This window comes from Lithobates pipiens, unplaced genomic scaffold (genome assembly GCF_037356315.1).
Source record: "Lithobates pipiens isolate NorthernLeopardFrog02 unplaced genomic scaffold, aLitPip1_a1.2 Scaffold_8, whole genome shotgun sequence".
NCBI lineage: Eukaryota > Metazoa > Chordata > Amphibia > Anura > Ranidae > Lithobates > Lithobates pipiens.
In genome coordinates, this window is record NW_027507903.1 from 590,285,929 (window position 1) to 590,310,020 (window position 24,092).

At 42.9% G+C, this 24,092-nt stretch overlaps 1 protein-coding gene and 1 pseudogene across 1 annotated transcript in view; one reads left to right on the forward strand and one right to left on the reverse strand.

Moving 5' to 3' along the window:
- Positions 1-24,092, forward strand: part of LOC143962289 (uncharacterized) — a 259,324-nt pseudogene that overhangs the window by 223,895 nt on the left and 11,337 nt on the right.
- Positions 6,711-24,092, reverse strand: part of LOC143961230 (uncharacterized) — an 87,483-nt gene continuing 70,101 nt past the window's right edge. The window contains exons 2-3 of the mRNA XM_077470459.1: positions 16,564-17,876; positions 6,711-7,556 (exon numbers count right to left, since the gene is read on the reverse strand). Coding sequence (XP_077326585.1) covers positions 6,869-7,556; positions 16,564-17,621 — 1,746 coding nt within the window. The 5' untranslated portion in view covers positions 17,622-17,876 and the 3' untranslated portion in view covers positions 6,711-6,868. The remainder of the gene's footprint in view (positions 7,557-16,563; positions 17,877-24,092) is intronic.

Sequence of the window (24,092 nt, forward strand, 5' to 3'; positions counted from 1 at the left end):
GGTCCGCTAATTGCAGATCCCTGCTGTAGGGGGTCAAGAAGGTTGCTGTCCACGAGGTAGCGACTCATTTGTTCATGGACAAGGCATTCGATGAGCTTGGAGGCAAATGGGAGCAGGGAGAGGGGTCTTAAGTTATTCAAACCGATGGGGTCTAGTGAGGGTTTTTTGAGTATGGGGGTAACCAGTGCACGTTTGAGCGGAGAAGGAAAGGTGTCCCGGAGGAGAGGGAGAGGTTGAAGATGTGGGTTAGGGAGTTGAGAATAGAGTGGAAAGGTGGTCCCAGCAATTGTCAGGGGACAGGGTCCAGGGAACAGGTAGTGAGGTGGGCCATGGAGAGGAGTTTATCAACTTCATCTGTGGTAACTGGGCAAAAAGAGGAGTATTGAGTGTGGTGTTGGACCTGTTGTGTTGGGAGGGGATGAAGTTGAATGCTGGATATCTCCTTGTGAATTGTGTCAATTTTGCTATTGAAATGGTTGGCAATCTGTTGAGCGGTAAGCAAGTTGGTGGGTGGGGGCAGTGGGGGGTGAAGTAAGGAATTAAGGGTAGAAAAGAGTTGACAAGGTTTGGATGAGAGGGTTTTGATGAGAGTGTTGTAATAGGTTTGTTTAGCAGTGTGGAGGCAGGAGTTGTATTTAAGAAGGGCAGATTTGTAGAGGGTAAAGTCTTGCAGGGACTTAGATTTACGCCATGCTCGCTCAAGAGCATGGCTGTGTATCTCGAGACTTCTGGTGTCGTCTGTTTGCCAGGGTTATGGCAGATGGGGCCTGGTTTTGCGTGTAGAAAGAGGAGCAAGTACGTCTAGGGAGGATGACAGTGTTTTGTTGTAGATCGGAGTTGTTAGGTCTGGGCAAGACAGGGGTGCGATTTTGTCATAAAGGCCATCAACAGCAGAGTGAAGAAGGGAAGGGTTGAGGTTGCAAAGGTTTCTGCGGGTAGTGGTTTGTGGGTTGGCAGCATGGGATGTAGGAGACAAGGAGAGAGTGAAATGGATGAGGTTGTGATCAGAGAGAGGAAAGGGTGTGTTAGAGAGATTGCAGGGAGTGCAGCGATGAGAGAATGGTGGTTTGTGTCCATGTTGTGTGTTGGGTTAAAAGAGGAGGTTAGGTTGAGTAGTTTAGAATTGGTGGCAGTATTAACATTGATTGGAATGTTAAAGTCACCTAGGATGATGGCAGGCACTTCAGATGAGAGAAAATAGGGGAGCCATGCAGAGAAGTCATCCAGAAAACGTGACACTGGTCCAGGAGGTTGATAAATAGACAAACTGGAGAGAAATGCAGTGCATTTCGAAAGAGCAGGGGGAAAGAGGGAGGTGTGGGAGGTACCCGGAAGGTGCATTGTGGGGAGAGGAGAAGTCCAATACCACCTCCTTTTCGTTCACTGGGTCTGGTGGAGTGAGTCCAAAGGAGGCCACTGTGGGACGGGGCAGCTGGAGAGGTAGTGTCGAATTCCCGTAGCCAGGTTTCGGTTATAGCAAATAGATCAAGGGATTTGGAGAGGAAAAGGTCGTTGATAGAGGCTAGTTTGTTGAAGACCAAGCGGCCATTCCAGAGGGCACATGAAAGAGGGGGGCCGACTTGTGGAATCAGGGGAATTGGGATGAGAAGGTGGGAGTTACGACTGTTGGAGGAGGTAGACAGCCAATTTTGGGGTGGGAATTGGGTGTGGGAGGGCCGGGGTTTGGTGCAATGTCCCCAGACATTAGGAATAGTAGGAGGGTGAGGGTAGGAGTGGTATTTATAGGAGGGCAGAGGCTGTGGTGGAATGGACATGGTGAAACTGTGTGGGCTTAGAATGAGCAGAAGGTGTTAAGTGGAGTGATATTGAGTGGGCAGAAGAGAGGGAGATATGTACAGATTGGGGGCTGGAGATGGGGGATAAATAAATGAGAGTTTGAGGAGAGAGGCAGTTATGACAAAGATTAGTGTGAGCATGTTGGAGGGTGGGGAGAGGGGAATAGAAGGAAGGCTGAGGTAAGTTAGAGTATTAATAGGAACTTCTTGCCAAATAGTAGTGGAACAATAATGTCTGTACTTACTTTTTGTAGCAGTGCCTTAGTCAAAGTGCCCATGTACAAGTGCCAAACACTTTTTGCCAGCGTGACACTTTGTGCAAGGAGTCACCAGCCTAAACCTTCGCCAGCCGTCCCAAGAAATTAATTACATTTATACTGGGAAGGTGTGGAGTGATGTACAGTATCTGCTGCCTGGACAATTGTGTTTGCCGTTGCTGACCAAGTCCCTGCCTACTGCTTGGACCAGTGCTATCCTCTTGTGGACAACTACTAAAACCACAGGTAATCTTTTGCTTACCCTTTGCCCAGCATAATGTATTTTGGGGTGTAATTCTTGGTATATGCATGCTATGTGTCTCTGGAACACCTGACGGTGTTTCTTGCATGTTGGATCTCTGTATGTGGCCAGGCTGTTTAAAAGTCTCACACATTTGGTATCACCATACTGAGAAGGAGTGGCAGAATGTATTTTTGGGTGTTATTTTTGCTATGTAAATGCTATGTGTTGGAAATATCTTATAAACCGACAACTTTGTGTAAAAAAAAACAAAATAAATGCGGTTTCGTTTTTTTTCCCCACATTTTCCAAAAACGCGTGGGAAAACATTAACCATTCAAAAGACTCATTATGCCTCATAGAATACACGTTGGGGTGTTCGCTTTCCAAAATGAGGTCATTTTGTGGGCATTTCCATTGTCCTGGTGCTCCAGGGCTTTCAAAAGTGTAATAGGTGGTTGAGAAATAAAATGTGTATTTTATGCTCCTAGAACACCTGAAGGTGCTACTTCAATTTTGGGCCTCTTTATGTGGCCAGACTGTCTAAAAGTCTCACATATATTGTATCATTATACTCAGGAGGAGTAGCAGAATGTTTGGGGTGTAATTTTTGCTATGTAAATGCTATGTGTTGGAAATATCTTATAACCGGACAACTGTGTAAAAAAAAAAAAAAAAAGAAAATACGTTTTTGTTTTTTTCACACATTTTCCAAAAACTTCTGGAAAAAGTGAACCGTTAAAAAGACTCATTATGCCTCATAGATTATATGTTTGTGTGTTAGCTTTCCAAAATGGGGTAATTTTGTGGATGCTTCCATTGTCCTGGTGCTCTAGGGCCTTCAAAAGTGTAATAGGTAGTCAACAAGTTAGATGTGCAATTTATGCTCCTTGACACACCTGATGGTGCTCCCTGCATTTTGGCCTCTGTATGTGGCCAGGTAGTGAAAAAGTCCCACAAACGTATTGTAATACTCAGGAGGAGTAGCAGAATGTATCTTGGGGTATCATTTGTGGTATGCACATTCCATGTGAGAGAAATAAGCTATTACAACGACAATTTTGTGAAAAAACAAATAAAAAACAAAATCTTAATATTTCAAAAGAATTGTGGGAAAAAATTACAACTATAAATAACTCACCATTCCTCTTACTAAATAGCTTGGAATGTCTACTTTCCAAAAAGGGGTCATGGGGGGGGGGCATTTCTACTTTCCTGGCTTGTTAGGGTCTCTAGAAAGAATAGGCTGCCAGTACATCAGATGTGATAATTTTTTTTATGATTTGTACCATAGCTTGTACACTCTAACTTTCACACGGACCACATAATATCCACTAATTTGGGTTATTTTTACCAAAGATATGTAGCAGTATAAATTGTGGCCAACATTAAGGCTCAGTTTACATCCATGCATGTTGCTTTTGAGTGTTTCTGTAGTGCTTTTTGCGGTGCTTGCCACGTTTTTGGACATGTGTTTTTACCACGATATGCTTTTTGCGTTTTTTTTTTACAATGTATATTGCTGATTGCTAAGGAGAGGGTCGGGAAGCTGGCCATCGCATCCTTAGCAACTGATGAGTCATCAGCTGTCAGCTGACTTCCGGCTGACAGCTGGGTCTAGTATGGTGGTGTTCTTCCTCAGCCACCGCCAACACTGCTGCTCCCGCCGATGACCCTCCTCCAATGATGCGTCCCGCTGATCTGTGGGCGCCGATGTCCTGCATTCCTTAAATAACGAGGGGGCATGGCAATCGGATCAAGTCACCCGGAGGCCACGTCCCCTTGTGACATCACAGACCCATCATGCCCTTGGTGGTGATGTCACAAGGGGCAGGGCCTCCGGGTGACATAATCCGATTGCCACTCCCTCGTTATTTATGGAATGTAGGACATTGGCGCCGACAGATCGGTGGGACGCATCATCAGAGGAGGGTCGTCGGCGGGAGCGGCGGCGGCAGAGGAAGAAGAACACCGGACAAAGAAGAGTGGAAGAAGGAGAAGACCGGAGGATGAAGATGCAGAAGATTGAGGAAGAAGCGGCGAAGAAGATTTTTAATAAAAAAGACTTGTCAAAAACGGTCTACTGTATTTTTTAACACTACACTACTTTTTTCCAGGAGAATGGGTAGGTAGGGGTACGATGTACCCCATACTCATTCACATAGGGGGGCTGGAATCTGGGGGCCCCCCTTGTTAAAGGGGGCTTCCAGATTCCGATAAGCCCCCTCCCGCAGATCCTGACAACCACCGGGCAAGGGTTGTCGGGAAGAGGCCCTTGTCCCCATCAACATGGGGGCAAGGTGCTTTGGGGTGGGGGGCACAGAGCATGCGGCCTGGTATGGTTCAGGGGGGGTGCTCGCTTGTCCCCTCCCTTTCCTGACCTGCATGCTTGTATAAGGGTCTGGTATGGATTTTGGGGATCCCATGTTTTGTTTGTTTTTTTACATTTTGGCATGGGGCCTGGTACGGACCTGGGGGGGACCCCACGCCATTTTTTTTATTTTTTTTAGTCGGCATTTTTTTTTTTTACATTCAGCGGGAAGTCAGCTGACAGCTGATGACTCATCGATTGCTAAGGACATTGCGGCCAGCTTCCCGGATCTCTCCTTAGCAACCAGCTATATACAGTGTAAAAAAAGAAATAAACACAAATGCAAATCACGTCAAAATCGCAGTAAAAATGCGGTACTTGCGCTTTGGATGTGGGTCCATTGATTTCTATTACATGCAAAACGCTGCATTTTGCTGGAAAAATGTCCCGACCCTTTCCAAAAACGCAGAGGCACTAAAATGCATTGATGTGAACATGTTCCATAGGAACCCATGTTAAAAAATGTCCCTGCATTTCTGCAAAATGCATCAAAAAACGCATTAGTGTGAATCAAGCCTTATGAAGAAAAATTGCTAATTTGCTAAATTTTATCACAGAAACGAATAAAAATTTGTTTTTTTTTTTAAAGGTTTGTATTTCATTTATAGCGCAAAAAAATTAAAAACCCAGGAGGCGATCAAATACCACCAAATGAAAGCTCTATTTGTATGAATAAAAGGACAAAAATTATTTGTGTACAGTGTTGCATGACTAATTGTCATTCAAAATGTGAACACTGAAAGCTGAAAATTGGTCTGGGCACAAGGGGGGTTTAAGTGCCCAGTAAGCAGTTAAAAAAAATAAAAAATAAAAATACTTAAAATATACTGCATGTCTGCTTTAAGAAGGTAACATTTGCAACCTTACCAGTGTCATATCATTGCATTCTAGTGTGCAGGGAATTATTTATTGTATATGCATATTTGCTGCATGTGTGATGTGCGGGTACAGACGCATGGTAAGGATGTCTTTACATCAGTTGTGCCATCTCTGGGGCATGAGGTAACACCATCCTTTTCCCTGCTTTCATCCACTCAGTCATGAAGAAATGTGGCAGCCATTTGAAGCATGGAGAGGATTCTACTACATTCTCCTCTCAGCTACTTAAGGTAGCTTTATTCAACTTCCACCAAGAGCATTCCTTGGCAGAGGTAACTGGGATTTTATTTAAGGAGGGGTATGGAGTCTATTTTAGTGGGGTCTACCATATATTGGTGAAAGACAGAATACCCCAGTAGGAATTATGGAATGGAGTGCTTCCACCCTGAATTTGGCGGACCCTATTGTCTGTTTGTCCTCTAGCTTTTCTGCAAAATCATAGGGGAAACACTTGAGAGTGATATGAGATATACCAAGGATTCATTTAAAAACAGATACTGAGATGTAAGTGCGGTAGTTATGGCAGTATGTGGGATATACTAAGCTGTTCCTGCCTGATGAAAGGCATTATGTAACCTTGACCAAAATGTTTTTTGGAATAAAACATTTTGAAAGTATTTAGTTATTTTATTTTTTATAAATAAATTTTAAAGTGCAGCAATATAGGATTACTCTATATATGGCCTTCAGGAGGGCCTGATTGCATTGCACCTGCTGTGGAAACTCAAGTTTGACTCACCTTGTTTCTCTTATGGAATACACTTTTTTCTTTGATGTATATACAATGTTTAATTGTTAATATTTGACTATAAGCAGATTCCTTGTCCTAATATTCCTTTTTCTAGAAGAAACCTGTATGTGGAGACTGCAAAACTTGTCATCACACAAAGTTTTATTATTTTAGTTTTTTTTAAATGTCTTAGTTTTAATTTTTGATAAATTTGTTAACCTATAGGCATACAAAATAGTGAATCTTAAAAATCTCAGTACAAAATAATTTTATTATTTACAAGATGCACTTTTCTAAGTAATGACTGATGAGTGCATAAAACTATTATTTTTTTCTCCCTAAAGCTTAAAATAAGTTTTCACAAAAAACTTGGAATGTTCAACAATTAAATCAATTTTTATTTGTTTCAAAAAACTTTTCAACAAAAAACATCCGCGTTCCAATGAACAGATTGAAGCTAGAAAGTCACAGAATGAGGCCTTCCTGGCCTTTCCAGAAATCAGCATTAGTGTATAACTTGCAAAACGACTCCCTCGTGAATCTTCTGGTGAGATTGAATGTAGTAGCATGCACTTGTTAAACACTTGTTCAGCTTCAAACGTTGATGTGAAGCTTTTGATGCTGGATCAGAGATGGTCTGGAGGTAAAACAATTATTACATTCAGAACATGCATATGGCTTCTCGCCTGTGTGAGTTCTGTGGTGCAAAGCAAGAGATGGTTTGTGCGAGAAGCACTTGTTGCATTCCAAACACTTGAATGGTTTTGCGCCTGTGTGAATTCTCTGGTGTACAACAAGATGTGCTTTGTGTGCAAATCCCTGGTCACATTCTGGACATTTAAATGGCTTCTCTCCTGTGTGGACCTTCTGATGCCGAGCAAGATGGCCAATTTCTGTAAAGGATTTGTCACACTCTGAACATTTAAATGGTTTCTCTCCTGTATGAATCCTTTGGTGTGCAGCAAGATTAGCAAATAAAGTAAAGCTCTTGTCACATTCTGAACATCTAAAAGGCTTCTCCCCTGTGTGAGTCTTCTCGTGTCTGATTAGTTGTTCCTTGTGTGAAAAAACATGTCCACATTCACTGCAAGAAAACGGCTTCTCTCCTGTGTGAATCATTTTGTGTCGGGCAAGATGATGAACTCTCGAGAAACACTTGTCACATTCTGAACATATAAATGGTTTCTCTCCAGTGTGAATTCTTTGGTGAGTTTTGAGGCTCGACTTCATAGTAAAACTCTTCTGGCACTCAGAACATTGATGGGACGTGTCTCCTACTCGACTCATCATGTACTGATGAAGATATTTAAGCCACCTATATGGAAAAAAAAAAAGTATTTTGGATCTTATTAACAACAGATCAAAGTATAAAAAATTTCAATGTTTCAATTAAAATGTTTATTGATTGCCTACGGTAGATACATTATTTTGATAGGGTGTAGCTATAGATTATTAAATAAATTTTGTAGCATGACAAAAGAACATGAACATGATTAATACTCACCTGTTCTGCGTTTATGTTAATTTTGTTGAAAACCCAATAAAAGCATATCCTCAAAGATCTAAAGTAAATGCCTCATGGACAAGGGGGAGTCATCGGAACAAAAGATGCAATAAATGCTTTAATAAAGAATCCTGGTTACGACTACAACCCCTATGTATTAATTATCAATAGTCTCAATGCAACACAGTAGGGTAGGTATAAATAATAATTATAAAAATTACACTTTATTGGTCAATAAGCCATACAATCAAAACATTAACATCTTGACCAAGGTAGAAAAATAAAAAGCTACCCAACAATGCTATTTTGTTGAAAAGATATTGCTGCTTGACATATACAATAGTTTTAGTTACCTGGTCGTCTTTTGCATTCTATAGTCCACTAATCCATTCATTGCTACAGGATACAGTAGTGACTGGCCATACCCAGTCTTTTTCAACTTGACTAGAATCACCAGCTTATAGCAGGTAAGGCTGCCTGCTGGGAAAACACAATAGCACTGTGGGAGGAATTCCTCTGACTGTTAATAGAGGAAACAAACAACTTGATTTTGTTTGCCTGCGGTGGGAAAAAAATAAATAAATCTATTGCCTGCTTAACAGATTTCTCCAACTACACAAATGAGGTAGATGAATCTCACAACTGGGACACTTTATTCTGATAGCAGCACTCACATCCGCTTGACAGTCACTGATAAATGGAAAATTTTCCAAAACGCTCTTTCAATAGAATATAAATAAGCAACTTCTGTTGAGTGGAGGAGGCCACACACTGACTGAAATTTGGCCAGCGCCTGCTGCACTGGAAAGTGTTCAGACCAATATATGGCAAATAGAAGAATTTGGTGAGCAGGAGAGTGGGCATTTGAATTCTCCGGAATGAAGATCAGTGGCACAGACAAATAATAATGGCGTCCTTTACAAGAACATTTGTGTTGAAGTGTATGGCATGACAAAGTAACTTTAATTAAGGTAATAGGATAAATAATTCCAAGAACGCACCTGAAATTTCTCAATATTGTAAGATTAGAAATCTGTTTTGATTTAGCAATAACCAGAAACGTCCTTACCAGCTGCCTTACAATCCATCACAGATAAATATTTTTTTCTGGTCTTTCAGTTCAGTAAGTTGCAAGTCACCATCACTAATGCCTGGTACACATCAGACGAAAAATACCATGTTGTACACAGCTTTTGCGAGCCGATCATGACAGCTCATGCAAAATTATCCAAAAAAAAAAAAAATGTCTCGTATGATACCAGAATTAATGATTTTCATTTAATCAGTACAATATTCGTCTGAAAAAAAATTGGAAGACCAAGACCATGTATACTCGGAAATTAAGGATTGTATTGCAATACAATACAATACAGAACATTACATCATTTGTATTCTTTTGTACGAGAATGGCTAGAGACTAGCATGTAAAAAAAAAAAAAATGGACAATCATTGATCCGATGTTCATCCGATGTTCTCATCATGTGTACGAGGCTTAAAGACCGTATTATGGCCAAACTAAAATGTATTTGTCATAGCAAATACATATAAACTTTTAATAAAGTTTACAATGATAAAACCGTATAAAGACACAGTACCTGGAATTGTTTAGTGTAGATATATCAGCAGCTCCTTGTTCTCCTGATCAGTCTGTGATTCTTGTAACTGACTGAGCTCTGCCTTACCTTAAATACAATTTACCCCCTCTCATCAACATGGGATGGCTTTAGATTTGCTAATGAGCTCTATTTACTTAACAAAGGGTATTTTTCCAATAATATTATTGAACAGTGGGACTATCCTTTGTTTCCACTCAGCCCAAGTCATTACCATTTTAATACTGGGTGGGAATAAATTACTAAGGAGAACAACATCAACTCATCAACATGGGGACAAGGTGTTTTGGGGTGGGGGGGCCGAGCCCCCCCATGTTGAGGGCACCCGGCCTGGTACAGCTCAGGAGGGGGGGGCGCTTGCTCGTCCCCACCCCTCTTTCCTGGCCAGCCGGGTAGCGTGCTCTGATAAGGGTCTGATTTGGACCTGGGGGGGGGACCCCATGCCGATTTTTCGGCGTAGGGATTCCCCTTTAACTCCATACCAGGTGACGGGGCCAGCGATGCCTCCTTCGCTGGCCCCCGGCTACCTGGAGACACGCTCAAAATGAGCGGACTTTTCTCCGGGCGGGAAAAGTCCATTCATTTCAAAAGTACGGCGGACTGGCAAACACACGGCCAGATTGTCCTCCGAAATGCGAGTCCGGCGGACAGACTGGAGTGCAAAAATACTTTTAGTCCGCCGGACTTTTGGGTAAAAAAAGTCAGCCGGAGCCCACACACGGCGGGATTGTCTGCCGGACTTTTCCACCGGATTGTTTGCTCGTGTGTATGAGGCATAAGTAGCGGGTAATGACACCAAGCAGGCAAGCGACTGTTACATGCTCTTTTGTATTTTTACACAGTAAGTGCAATATGTATGGGGGTTATTAGGTTTTGTATTAAAGCTGTTTTTAAATGGAATTATGCTATGTGAGCTTTTATACTCCTTTGATATTACCGCTGGTGAGTTGTGGATGGATTAGAAATCAATTGGAGATCGATATTATAAGATCTAATACCTGTGAATTGGAACTTGGAACTTGGAACTTGAGAGAGTATATGCCGGGAGTCCACATAGATCTATTCGAAGGCAATAGGAATGTGGCACTTACGAAATCTAAAAAATTATAATAATAAAGTGCATCCATTATATCCATATTGGATGCCCTTTAATGTTATTATTTGTTAGATTTAGTAAGCGCCACATTCCTATTACCTTCAAATTTTTCTAGTGTGAGAACACCATTTATGTTGGCAGCTACTGTTTAGTTTTTTCTCATCTTGTGGTTTGCGCATTAGTACCCCCTTATTTAAGTACACATATATGTATTATTAGATAAAAGGTAAAAAGCTAAGCAGAAACAAAGATCTCTTCATCCACTGCATCAACTCCCCCGACAGCTAGAAAGCATTCCCTAGGAGCCCACTTAACCCCTTCCCTGCCAGTGTCATTTATACAGCGACAGTGCATTTTTTTTAGCACTGATCACTGTATTGGTGTCACTGGTCCCCAAAAGGTGTAATTTAATGTCAGATTTGTCCACTGCAATGTCGCAGTCCCACAAAAAAAAAAAAAAAAGTCACTGATCGCCACCATTACTGGTAAAAACAATAAAAAAAACGTTTTTTTTTTTTTTTTTAAATGAAGTCCATAAAAATATCCCATAGTTTGTAGACGTTATACCTTTTGTGCAAACCAAGCAATATACACCCATTGTTTTTTTTTTTTACCAAAAATATGTACCAGAATACATATTGGCCAAAATTGATGAAGAAATTAGATTTTTTTTATTGGGTATGTTTTATAGCAGAAAGTACAAAAATATTTTTTTTTATAGCGCAAAAAATAAAACCACAAAAAAGGTGATCACATACCACCAAAACAAAGCTCTATTTATGGGGAAAAATAAAGGACATCAAATTTTATTTGGGTACAGCATCGAACGACTGTACAATTGTCAGTTAAAGTGATGCAGTGCCATTATCACAAAAAAATGGCCTGGTCAGGAAGGTATACAAAATGTTCCCCATGGCAGGTACCTGTCCCATTCCTTTTTTGTGGCCAATAACGTGCATATAAGGCTTCAAAACAGGGACTTAATTTTTCAAGTTCAGGTCCCATAGACTTTAATAGGGTTCTGGTCAGAACTTTTTTCCTGTTCTGGTATAGAACAGAATTCGGGGGTGTTCTGCCCATCACTCTTAGGTTAATGTGAATTTTCAAAAACATAGTAATGATTATCACTTATCTTTTTCTTCGTAAGGTTTTTTTTAAATCTAAAAATAGAAAAAACAGTTGGCACATCAATAACAAAAAAAAAAAAGAAGTTAAAAGGTGGCGAGACTATTACAGAATGGTCTTTCCATCCTGTCATTTACATGTTAAATATTGATTATTTCATAGTAGGAATTCCCATTGGCGGCTCTGTGGCCTAAAAATAAAAATGTAAGACTTTTTTTAAATGATATATTTCAGTGTGGCTGCTATGTTCATAGTGTATTATAGGTGATCTTACAGTAGTACTATTTCTGGAGGCACATTGGATCACCAGGGATCAAGTTATATAGTTTACACCAGAGACTGAGCAATACACTTATAGTGTATTTCACAAAACCTATTCAGTGATGCCGCGTACACACGATCAAATTGTCCAGCGACTTAGTCCGCCGGACCGCATTTCACCAGACAAGCCGATCGTGTGTGGGCTTCAGTGGACTTTTTCAGCGTTAAGTCCGGCAGACTTAGAAAGTAGTTTTGCAGCCCAATCTTTCCGCCGGACTTGGGTTTCAGCGGACAATACGTTCGTGAGTATGCTAGTCCGGCGGACTAAGAATGAAGCATGCTCAGAAGTACTATTGGCTACTGGCTATTGAACTTCCCTTTTCTAGTCCCCTCGTATGTGCTGTACGTCATCGTGCTAGCAATCGCTGGACTTTGTGTGTCCGTGTGTGGCCAAGTCCGTTCAGTAGAAAGTCCGCCGGACTATCCGCCGGATTGTTTGCCGGACTAAGTACGCCTGACAATTCGATCGTGTGTACAAGGCTTGAGAATTTTTTTTAATAAATATTACTTTTCAGAAAGTAATCTAGTAAGCATAGGTAAAAAACATAGTAGTAGTTGCCTTTTTTCCCCATCACACACAGCACAGGACGTTATCTCAAACATGAATGTATTTTGACTCTTCATTATTCAGCTATTTGTAACGTTTAATTCTGGAAAAGCCTTTAAAGTGTACTTATAACCTATTTAATTTTTAGTTTATATAGAATATGGAAAGATCAAAACCCCTTTTAGGCTGTTATTTTTTTTCCACTGCCTGTGTACCTTTGAGGAAAATTGTTTATTTCCTGTCCAAGAAATGGGAGTAGAAATGTCCAAAACTCAGGAGAACTAAGGCCCCTTTCACATGGGCGTGTCAGTGTACAGACTGTGCTGTGCTCAGCGAGAATCGTTCCGCCAATCCCCGCTAAGCAGGCGGATGACCGGTCCATCTCTACACACTGTGGAGAGATGAACCTGACAGAGTTCCACTCTCTATGCGGGATCACATGAAAATGGACCATCTGTTCATTTTCATCCAATCCGGCAGACGGATGGAAAATAGGGTTTCCATCTGTCTGAATTTAGTGGATCGGATGTCAACGGACATGTCACCGCTGATATCTGTTGCTCCATAGACCTGCATGGAGTATCCGTTCAGGTCCACCTAAAAAACTGACCTTGTGAAAAGGGGCCTTAGAAAGTTGTCCAGGGAATAGGTGGCCCCATTGGAAAAAAATGTCCTTTACCTCTTGTTCTGTGGATAACTCAAAAATGCTGTATTCTCCCAAAATTTTCTGTCTCAGTGACTACCAGTACAAATAGAGAGAGGGTGGATCTCCCCACTGGGAACACAGAAAGCATTAACAGCTTGGCAGAGGGTCTAAACCTTCCCCTCTCTAACCAAAACTAATAAAATAAAATTCTTAGAGATGCAAAAAAGAAGCTGTAGGTAAAATTTGAAGACATTTTTTTTGCCTAATCATAAAGTAACCAATGGAAAAGAGAAAACAAAAAAAAAAAAAAAAAAAAAAACACAACACATACATTACTAAGGAATAAGTCGGTTTTCAATCCTTCCAGATAGTGGTGGAGAATTCATCGAATTTGGTCCTGAATGATGTTGATAAATTGAAATAAAAAGGAGTATAGTGATCCAGATGACATTAGAAAAAGGTGGGTAGAATCTCTACCGCAGAGCTATGGTGTTCTCCTGGCCTACTAGCAACTATAGTCGCTGGCAATAATTGCATGCTAAAAATCTGACATGCTGGTTGTATCCAAGTCTATCAATAAAATCAACTTGGGTACAATCAACCTGCCCATAGATGGATTGAATCTCAGGCTTTCATTGTTAAGCTGCGCAAGATTTGATCCATCTATGGTCTGCTTAAGGAACCTAAACATAAAAGGGGTACAATTTTGTAGCGAGTGCTTCTGTAAAGCTCTTGACCCCTGTGCCCTGGAATTAAAAATGTATAGAGATGGCGCAGCCAGTTGAAGACTCACCCTAACCAATTTCAGGAGTGAAGCTAGGAGGTGGGGGAACCCCTTAGATTACTTCACTGCCACAATGTAGAGATGTTAACAGAGTGAGAGTTTCCTCACATTTGGTCCTGCTTTAAAAATCAAGAGGTCAAGCATTTCTAATAGCAAGAGGCCTACCAAGGCTCAAGTGGTGGAGAGTGCAAGGGGCCCTAGATGGTTCTCGTTTCAGGTGCTGGGGACAGGCATGGCAATGTCTTGGTGCAGAATAGGGATGAGTCGAACACCCCCCGGTTCGGTTTGCACCAGAACCTTTGAACGGACCGATAATTCGTATGAACTTTAGAACCCCATTGAAGTCTATGGAACTCGAACGTTCGAAATCAAAAGTGCTAATTTTAAAGGCTAATATGCAAGTTATTGTCCTAAAAAGGGTTTGAGGATCCGGCTCCTGCCCCAGGGGACATGTATCAATGCAAATTTTTTTTTTTTTTTAAACGGGAGTTTTTTCAGGAGCACCGATTTTAAATGACGCTTAAAGTGAAAAAAAAAAAAGTGAACTATTCCTTTAAATATCGTGCCTGAGGGGTGTATATAGTATTCCTGTGAAGTGGCACGTGTTTCCTGTGTTTAGAACAGTAACCTGCACAAAATGAAATTTCTAACGAAAAAAAAGTCATTTAAAACTACTTGCGGTTTTAAAGTAATATCTGGTTCCGGCAATATGGATGAAAATCATTGAGAAAAATGGCATAGGTAGCCTCCCCCCCCCCCCCCGCCTATTACCAGCCCCTTTGGGTCTTGTACGGATATTAAGGGGAACCCCGTACCCAAATAAAAAAAAGAAAGGCGTGGGCCCCCAGGCCCTATATACTCAGAACAGCAGTATACAGGCGGTTCAAACAAGCCAGGAACTGTGTAGGTTTGTTGTGTTAAGTAGAATCTGTTTGTAATTTTGAACTGGTAAATTTTTAAAGTGTAGCTCCAGTCAAAAAATCTATTTTTAAGCTTTTTGGAAAACAGGGAAGGGTTATCATCCCTGTATAATTTTTTTGCCGTCTGTCTTTTTTCATCTCCCTTCCTGTTGTCTCCTTCCGTTTGCAAGTAGGAGACATTTGTAAGTTGGATGTTTGAAAGTAGGGGCCTGCCCTATATGCTTTGCAGAATTTTTGGCCTAAGGTGTTGGTGTTGCCACAACACTGCAAGCCCTCAAAGGGACTCTTGGTGGGTGCTAGAACGCCCTTCTGTGAACTATTATATCAAGAATTGTAATTACATGCCATTGTTGAACAGTGGTAGCAAAATTGGGCCTTTGGTGGTGGTGCCACAACACTAAGTCTTCACAGTTACTCTCGGTGGGCGCTAGAACGGGCCATGCTATGAAATATATCAAGAATTGTAATAACATGCACCTGCTAAACAGGGGCTGAAAAATTGGGCCTTAGGCACTGGTGCTGGTGCCATGACACTGCAACCACTCACAAATATTGTAGTGGAGCGCAGCAATGAACCCTCCTGCAAAATATTGCATCAAAAATTGTAATTACATGCCCCTGTTAAACAGGGGCTGAAAAATTGGGCCTTAGTCACTGGTGGCTGTGCCCAGAACCAAAAATGTTCTTCCAAGCTATCAGCAGGATCATTGAGGAGGAAGAGGATAGTCAATCAACATAACAGGATAGTCACTCAGCATCAGCATAGGCAGTCTTGAAGGGATGTGACATTTCAAAAAAAATTTGGGTAACATCAGCTTCAGGTGCTTGGTAGCTGGTGGTGATCCAAGACTGATTCATCTCTATGAAGGTCAGTCGATCAACTGAGTAGGTGGACAGGCACATCCTGTGATTGGTTACAAAGCCTCCAGCAGCACTGAATGTGCATTCTGAAAGAACGCTGGATGCAGGACAGGCCAGTAACTGAATTGCATACTGTGCAAGCTCTGGCCAGTGATCCATCCTCAAGACCCAGTAACCCAGAGGATTTTTGGTGGGAAAGGTGTTCAAGTCTGACCTTGCCCCTAGGTATTCCTACACCATGTAAATCAGGCACTGGCGATGGTTGCTGGAACCGATAATACCTTGGGGCTGCAGATTAAAAAATTGTCTGAACGCAACGTCAGACGGCCACCTTCTCCACCGATCCTTATGTGACTGACCGAAGCCTCAACAACATCTTCTATAACATTCACACAAACAAATTAATATAAACTTAGGATTTTTTTTTTTCTACCAAAGACATGTAGCAGAATACATTTTGGCCCAATTTATGAAGAATGTTGAGGTTATTGGATAGATTTTATAACCGAAAAGTAAAAAAATATTAAAATTTGAATTTTTTTTCCCGTTTATATAGCAAAAAAAAAAAAATAATAAAAAAACCCAGTGATCAAATACCACCAAAAGAAAGCTCTATATGTGTGAAAAAAAATACAAATTTTATTTGGGTATAGTGTTTCATGGCTGCATGATTACCAGTTAAAGTAACAGAGTGCTGAATGGTAAAAATATTTTGGTCATGAAAGGAGTAAGACCTTCCAGAGGAAAAGTGGTTAAAGTAACAGAGCATGTTTTTGTAAAGTCTATGTTCACTTAACTTAGTGAATGACGTTAATCAGTGTTCACTACTATCATCCAATCATGCTAATGCCAGCATTCAGAGCATCAAAACAGCCTTGTATTTGTGTGGATCTTCTGGTGTGAAAGAAGATTTATCTTTTGTCTGAAGCACTTGTGACATTCCAAACATGTAAATGGTTTCTCTCCAGTGTGAGTCCTTTGGTGATCAGTAAGATATTTATTTCGTGAGAAGCATTTGTCACATTCCGAGCATTTAAATGGTTTTTCTCCTGTGTGAGTCCTCTTGTGTCTTTCTAGGTGACTCTTCCTTGTGAAAGACTTGTCACATTCTGAACACCAATGTGTTTTTTCTCCTGTGTGAGACCTATGGTGACGATTAAGGTGTGCCTTTTGTGAGAAATATTTGTCACATTCTGAACATTTATACGGTTTTGCTCCTGTATGAATCTTCTGGTGCTCAGTAAGAAATCCTTTGTGTGAGAAGCATTTGTGACATTCTGAACATTGATATGGTTTCTCTCCTGTGTGAATCCTCAGGTGTTCAGTAAGAAGTCTTTTTTGTGAGAAGGACTTGTCACATTCTGAACATTTATATGGCTTCTCTCCTGTGTGGATCCTCTGGTGACGCTCAAGATAGGCCTTTTGTGGGAAGCACTTGTCACATTCTGAACATTTATACAGGTTTACTCCTGTGTGAATCCTCAGGTGATGTGTAAGCTGGATCTTGAGTGAGAAGGACTTGTCACATTCTGAACATCTAAATGGCTTCTCTCTTGTGTGGATCCTCTGGTGACGCGCAAGATAGGCCTTTTGTGGGAAGCACTTGTCACATTCTGAACATTTATACAGGTTTACCCCTGTGTGAATCCTCAGGTGATGTTTAAGCCGGATCTTGAGTGAGAAGGACTTGTCACATTCTGAACATCTAAATGGCTTCTCTCTTGCGTGAGTCCTCTCATGGCTAGTAAGATTTCTCTTTTCTGTGAAACATTGGTCACATTCTGAACACTTATAAAGTTTCTGTCGCGTGTGACTCCTTTGGTGGAGAGTTAGATATCTCTTTTTTGAGAAGCACTTATCACATTCTGAACACATATATGGTGTTTCTTCTGTAGGAGTCTTCTGTTGTTCAAGATTTGTCTTGTCCATGAAGGACTTTTTATATTCATTACATTAAAATGATTCTTTTCCTGTGTAATTCTTCTGATGTGTTATGAACTTTGATCGAACACTAAAGAAATGACATTTGTAGCAAAAAAAATTGGTTCCCGTCTAGTATGAATCTTCTGCTGAGCTGTAGGATGTGGCTTGGAATCAAGAGTTTTTCCACACTGAAAACACTTTTATGGCTCGTCTCCCACAGGGTTTGAGTGTTGATGAAGATTTGATAATTATGGTAAATTTCTGAAAAAAAAAAGAAAATTAGTAAATTATAGATTAGTATTAACAGCAGATATAGCCGAATCTTAAAATGCAATAAATACATGTTTGCACTAAATATATTGGTGTTCAGACTCTCAGTTAAAAAAAAAAAAAAAAAAAAAAAAAAAGTGCTCATTGTTTATGTTCAAAATGCTCTATACATATGAAGTTTAACTACTTACTGACTGCCGATATACGTCCTTACGTTGAGGATGGATATTGTTATGGCAGTAGCTAGCTGCCGTGTTCGGCTGGCTGCAAGATAAAAGTGGTCTCTGCAGCAGATTCGCCAAGAGATCACTTTTATCAGCGGTGGAAGAGGGCCTCCCCGCCACGATCCGGTGCCTCCGGCGCTTAGTGGAGCCATCGGCAGTGGTGGAGGCGATCGGATCCTTCCCGTGGCTGTGCATGGAGACAAGTGAGGGGAAGATGGCCTCCACCCATCTCCATGACACTGCAGGGCAGAAGCGACATCAAAACATCACTTCCGCCCATAGCTCTTTTTTTTAAATAATTTTTTTTAAATGAAACTTTTTTTTTATTGCATTTTATTGTAAATATGAGATCTGAGGTCTTTTTGACCCCAGATCTCATATTTAAGAGGTCCTGTCATGCTTTTTTTTTCTATTACAAGGGATGTTTAAATTCCTTGTAATAGGAATAAAAGTGACACAATTTTTTTTTTTTTTTTATTTAACGGTGTAAAAATAAAAAAAAAAGGTAAATTAAGAAAAAAATTTTTTTTAAACGCGTCCCATCCTGCCGAGCTCGCGTGCAGAAGCAAATGCATACGTGAGTAGAGCCCCGTATATGAAAATGGTGTTCAAACCACACATGTAAGGTATCGCCATGATCTGTAGAGCGAGAGCAATAATTCTAGCTCTAGACCTCCTCTAACTCAAAACATGTAACCTGTAAAAAAAATTAAATGTCGCCTAGTGAGATTAAGGGTAAAAGTTTGTCTCCATTCTACGAGTGGGCGCAATTTTGAAGCGTGACATGTTGGGTATCAATTTACTCGGCGTAACATTATTTTTCACATTGTAAAAAAAAAAAATAAAAAAAATTTAAAAATTGGGCTAACTTTACTGTAGTCTTATTTAAAGGAAAAAAAAAAAAGTGCGCTTGTAAGACCACTGCGCAAATACGATGTGACAAAAGTATTGCAATGACCGCTATTGTATTCTCTAGGGTGTTCGAAGAAAAAAAAAAAAAAAAAAGTATAATGTTTGGGGGTTCTAAGTAATTTTCTAGCAAAAAAAAAAAGTTTTTAACTTGTAAACACCATATCTAAAAAAGAAAAGGCCCTGTCCTTAAGTGGTTAAACTACTAAAGGACCGAGCCTCTTTTTGAGATCTGTGGTAAAAAATAAAAAAAATAAAACACCTCAGATCTCACAGTTACACTTGAATTCAATAAAAAATAAATAAAAAGGGAGTAACCTTATGTTCATCACTAGTGATGGACGAACTTCCGACGGGACGTTTCGCGAACGCGAAATGCGAACGGACCCAAACGTTCGCGAAACCGACCGTTCGCCGCGGGCCCCATTGACTTCAATGGGAGGCGAACTTTGCAAACCTTCATGTCGAATTTGCGGCCACGTGGTAATTATTAGGGGGTAAAACGTAGTCCCACCATCTGGACAATGACATAATACATGTATGAGGTGAATTTGGGATCGATAACTACAAGCATTTTTATTTTATTTGGGAAATTGTTCTAACAATTCAGGACTATGGAGTTAATGAAGGCAATGGAGGAGAGGGAAGGTCAGGGACCAGGGTAGGCAAAGAAGAGGGTGCAGGAGATGATCACCAGCAGCGTGACATACCGGAATGACACATGCACCGTGATAGAGGCATCTGACAGCAGCACCGTAATACAGAGCACTGACAGCAGCACCGTGACATACAGCGCTGACAGCAGCACCGTGACATACAGCGCTGACAGCAGCACCGTGACATACAGCGCTGACAGCAGCACCGTGACATACAGCGCTGACAGCAGCACCGTGACATACAGCGCTGACAGCAGCACCGTGACATACAGCGCTGACAGCAGCACCGTGACATACAGCGCTGACAGCAGCACCGTGACATACAGCGCTGACAGCAGCACCGTGACATACAGCGCTGACAGCAGCACCGTGACATACAGCACTGACAGCAGCACCGTAAGCAGCCCCAGGAGGAAGTCAGCACAGCACAGGGATGGTGTGATCCCCTCATAATAAGAACCCCCAGGAGGAAGTCAGCACAGCACAGGGATAGTGTGATCCCTTCATAATAAGAACCCCCAGGAAGAAGTCAGCACAGCACAGGGATATCATAAGCAGCCCCAGTAGAAATATGACACCGCTCAACCTCTTCAAAGAGGAGGGTAGGGGCATATAGTACGGTGTGCTTTTTTGGGTCAAGGAAGTGAGCCAAATGAATTAAGAAGGTCTGTGTGCTTGATTAAAAAAATAGTTTATAGACATATACATGGTCTACTGGTCACATGTGTTGAATTCCTCCGAGATCCATGCCTCATTCATTTTTAGAAATGTGAGGTAGTTAACACTGTGGTGAGCTAGGCGAGTACGCTTATCGGTCACAATCCCCCCTGCTGCGCTGAACGTCCTTTCGGACAGGACACTGGATGAGGGGCAAGCCAACAGTTCGATTGCAAATTGGGCAAGCTCTGGCCAGAGGTCAAGCCTGCCCACCCAGTAGTCTAGGGGTTCATCACTCCTCAGAGCGTCCACATCGGCCGTTAACCCAATGTAGTCGGACACCTGACGGTCTAGGCGTTCCCTGATGCTGGATCCGGATGACACCTGTCGATGGGTCGGCTGAAAGAATGACCTCATATCCGAAGTCACCAACACATCTTCAAACCGGCCTCTTCTTGCAGGCGCTGTTGGATTGGTACCCGCAAATCCTTCTCTGGGAGTGGGAATTGCTCCTCTGCCAGCGCACGCAAAAGCAGAATGCAGCATTTCTCGAAGCAAGGCCTGGAAGTGCTGCATTCTGACAGCCCTCTGCGACGGCGGTAACATTTCCGCCATTTTGTGTTTGTACCGGGGGTCTAAGTACGTTGCCACCCAGTACTGGTCCTTGACCCTCATGCTTTTTATACGGGGGTCCCTATTAAAACACTGGAGCATGAAGGCCCCCATTTGCACTAAAGTGGAAGCGGTGTGGTGGCCTGGCTCCTGCTCATCATCCAGGATAATGTCGTCCTCTTCATTCTCCTCTCCCCATCCTCGCACAACAGGGATCCCAGAAAGGTTTAAAGCATGCTCTTCTTGCTCCTGCTCATCCGCCCCGGCACCATCCTCCTCTGACTCCTCATCAGACTCCTGTTGTTGACTTGTCTCAGATAGAGTAGCCCCCCCTGGGAATTCATCCAGCATTGCGACTTCCTCATCTTCCCGCTCCTGCTCCTCCACAGCCTGATCAATGACACGACGCAATGCACGCTCCAGAAAGAAGGCATAAGGTACCATGTCACTGATGGCGCCATGGCTGCGACTGACCAGTTTGGTGATCTCCTCAAATGGCCGCAGAAGTCTGCATGTGTCGCGCATGAGCAGCCACTGGCGCGGTGAAAAAAAACCCAGCTCCCCAGAACCGTTTCTTTCGCAGAGTTCATACAGGTAGACGTTAACTGCACGTTTCTGCTGGAGCAGCCTATCAAGCATATAGAAGGTTGAGTTCCATCGCGTCGGGCAATCGCAAATAAGACGTCTGACCGGCAGATGGTGTCGCCGCTGAATGTCAGCAAGGCGAGCCATGGCCGTGTAAGATCTTCTGAAATGGGCCGAGATTTTCCTTGCCTGCCGCAAGATGTCCTGGACCCCAGGGTATTTGACAAGGAATCGCTGCACGACCAAGTTTAAGACGTGTGCCATGCACGGCACGTGCGTGATTTTGCCCTGTTTCAATGCGCTAAGCAGATTGGCACCGTTGTCACACACCACTTTACCAACTGTCAAATTGAGCGGTGTTAGCCACTCATCTGCCTGTGAACGCAAAGCTGAAAGGAGTGCCGGGCCAGTGTGGCTCTTTGCTTCCAGGCACAACAGACGCAGCACGGCATGGCAACGTCTCACCTGGCATGTGGAATAGGTTCTGGGGAGCTTGGGCGGTGCAGTGGAAGAGACGCTAGCAGCGGAAAAGGAGGAGGCAGCTGAGGAGGAGAGGGAGGAGGATGGAGTAGGAGGAGGAGAAGAAGAGTCAGGCCTGCATGCAATCCGTGGCGGTAAAACCAAATCTACACGGGTGCCACGGGTTACATGCTTGACGGCCGTCAGAAGGTTCACCCAGTGGGCAGTAAAACTGATATACCTTCCCTGCCCGTGTTTGCTAGACCACGTGTCTGTGGTCAGATGTATCTTGGCACCGACACTGTGTGCCAGAGATACATTCACTTGCCGCTGAACATGGCCATATAGCTCTGGGATGCCCTTCTCTGAGAAATACTTCCTTCCTGGGACCTTCCATTGTGGTGTTCCAATGGCCACAAATTTGCGAAAGGCCTCCGAGTCCACCAGTTTATATGGCAGTAGTTGGCGGGCTATGAGTTCTGACAAGCCAGCCGCCAACCGTTGGGCAAGAGGGTTATCCGGCATCATCATTTTTTTACGCTCAAACATTAGGCCCACGGAAGCCTGCCTTTTTGCAGAAAAATGTGAGCTTGGCGTGATGGAAGGTGGAGTGGAGGACAATTGTGAGGAGAGAGGAGAAGGAGAAGTAGAAGACGAGGCTGGACGGTGAGAGCCTGCAGTGTGGCTTTGTGTGTTCCGTTGCTCCCACTGGGCTCGGTGATGGCTGCTCATGTGCCTTCTTAAGGCGGTCGTCCCTAGGTGAGTATTGGGCTTACCGCGACTAACGCGTTGACTGCAAAGATTGCAGATGGCAACGCTATTGTCAGCAGCGGACACGTTAAAAAAAGCCCACACTGCGGAGCCATGTGCCGGTGTCCTGGGAGCGCCAGATGTGACCGTACATGGTCGATGACTCGCTCCTGATACATTTGCAGTCTGCTTTGTCCCTGCTGTGCAATGTAAGTCATTGCTGCTTCTCCTCCCTATCTGCTGGTCCATATCTCCCTCTGAACTCCCCTCCTCTTCCTCTCTTGTGGGCACCCACGTGACATCACTAGACACGTCATCATCAACGTCACCTTCCCCACCGCTATAAGTAGAGATCTCGGAGTAGGCAGCAACACCGGGGACCAACCTCCTCCTTGGGCTGATCTGGGTACTGGCGTCAGACTGCTGAGTAGCGCTTGTTGCTACCTCCTCTTCCTGATCCAATACCAAGAGTGGCTGCGCATCAGAAATGTCCTCTTGATATGGATCGGAATATAATTCCAGTGACTCAAGCGGAAGGTATGTGGTGGTGGTGGTGGTGGTCGTGTTGTTGGTGGTAGTGTCTTTGGGGGTGCACATAGCAGAGAGTGAAGAAGAGGGTGCAGATCGAGAGGATGAGGAGGGTGCAGAAGAGTAAGGCTGAGCGAGCCACTCAACCAAGTCTGGTGCATCCTTTAAAGTAATTGAACGCACCTTCTGCAACTTCCCACTTTGGCTCAAGCCTGTTGCTCCTGCCCTACCCCTACCACCCCTGCGGAAGGGCCTGCCTCTTCCTCTGCATGTCATTTTTTAAATGACCCTGTGACAAAACTCTTAGTCCCTATACCGCTGAAGGACTGCTGCAGTATAGGTGAGCGGTCAGCAGTGGTGCACGTCAACCCTATCTATTGTGGACCTATAGCGGTCCTTACAGAACAGCAGACTGTACCGCACTCAAGCCTATGTACCGTAGCACCCTATACCAAGTTACCAGTCCTTATAAGAACTTTTGTGGACCAAGCAGGTTGTGTATTAGTGTTTAGCAGACTGTACGTCAGTCCCTATACCGCTGAAGGACTGCTGCAGTATAGGTGAGCGGTCAGCAGTGGTGCACGTCAACCCTATCTATTGTGGACCGATAGCGGTCCTTACAGAACAGCAGACTGTATCGCACTCAAGCCTATGTACCGTAGCACCCTATACCAAGTTACCAGTCCTTATAAGAACTTTTGTGGACCAAGCAGGTTGTGTATTAGTGTTTAGCAGACTGTACGTCAGTCCCTATACCGCTGAAGGACTGCTGCAGTATAGGGCAGCGGTCAGCAGTGGTGCACGTCAACCCTATCTATTGTGGACCG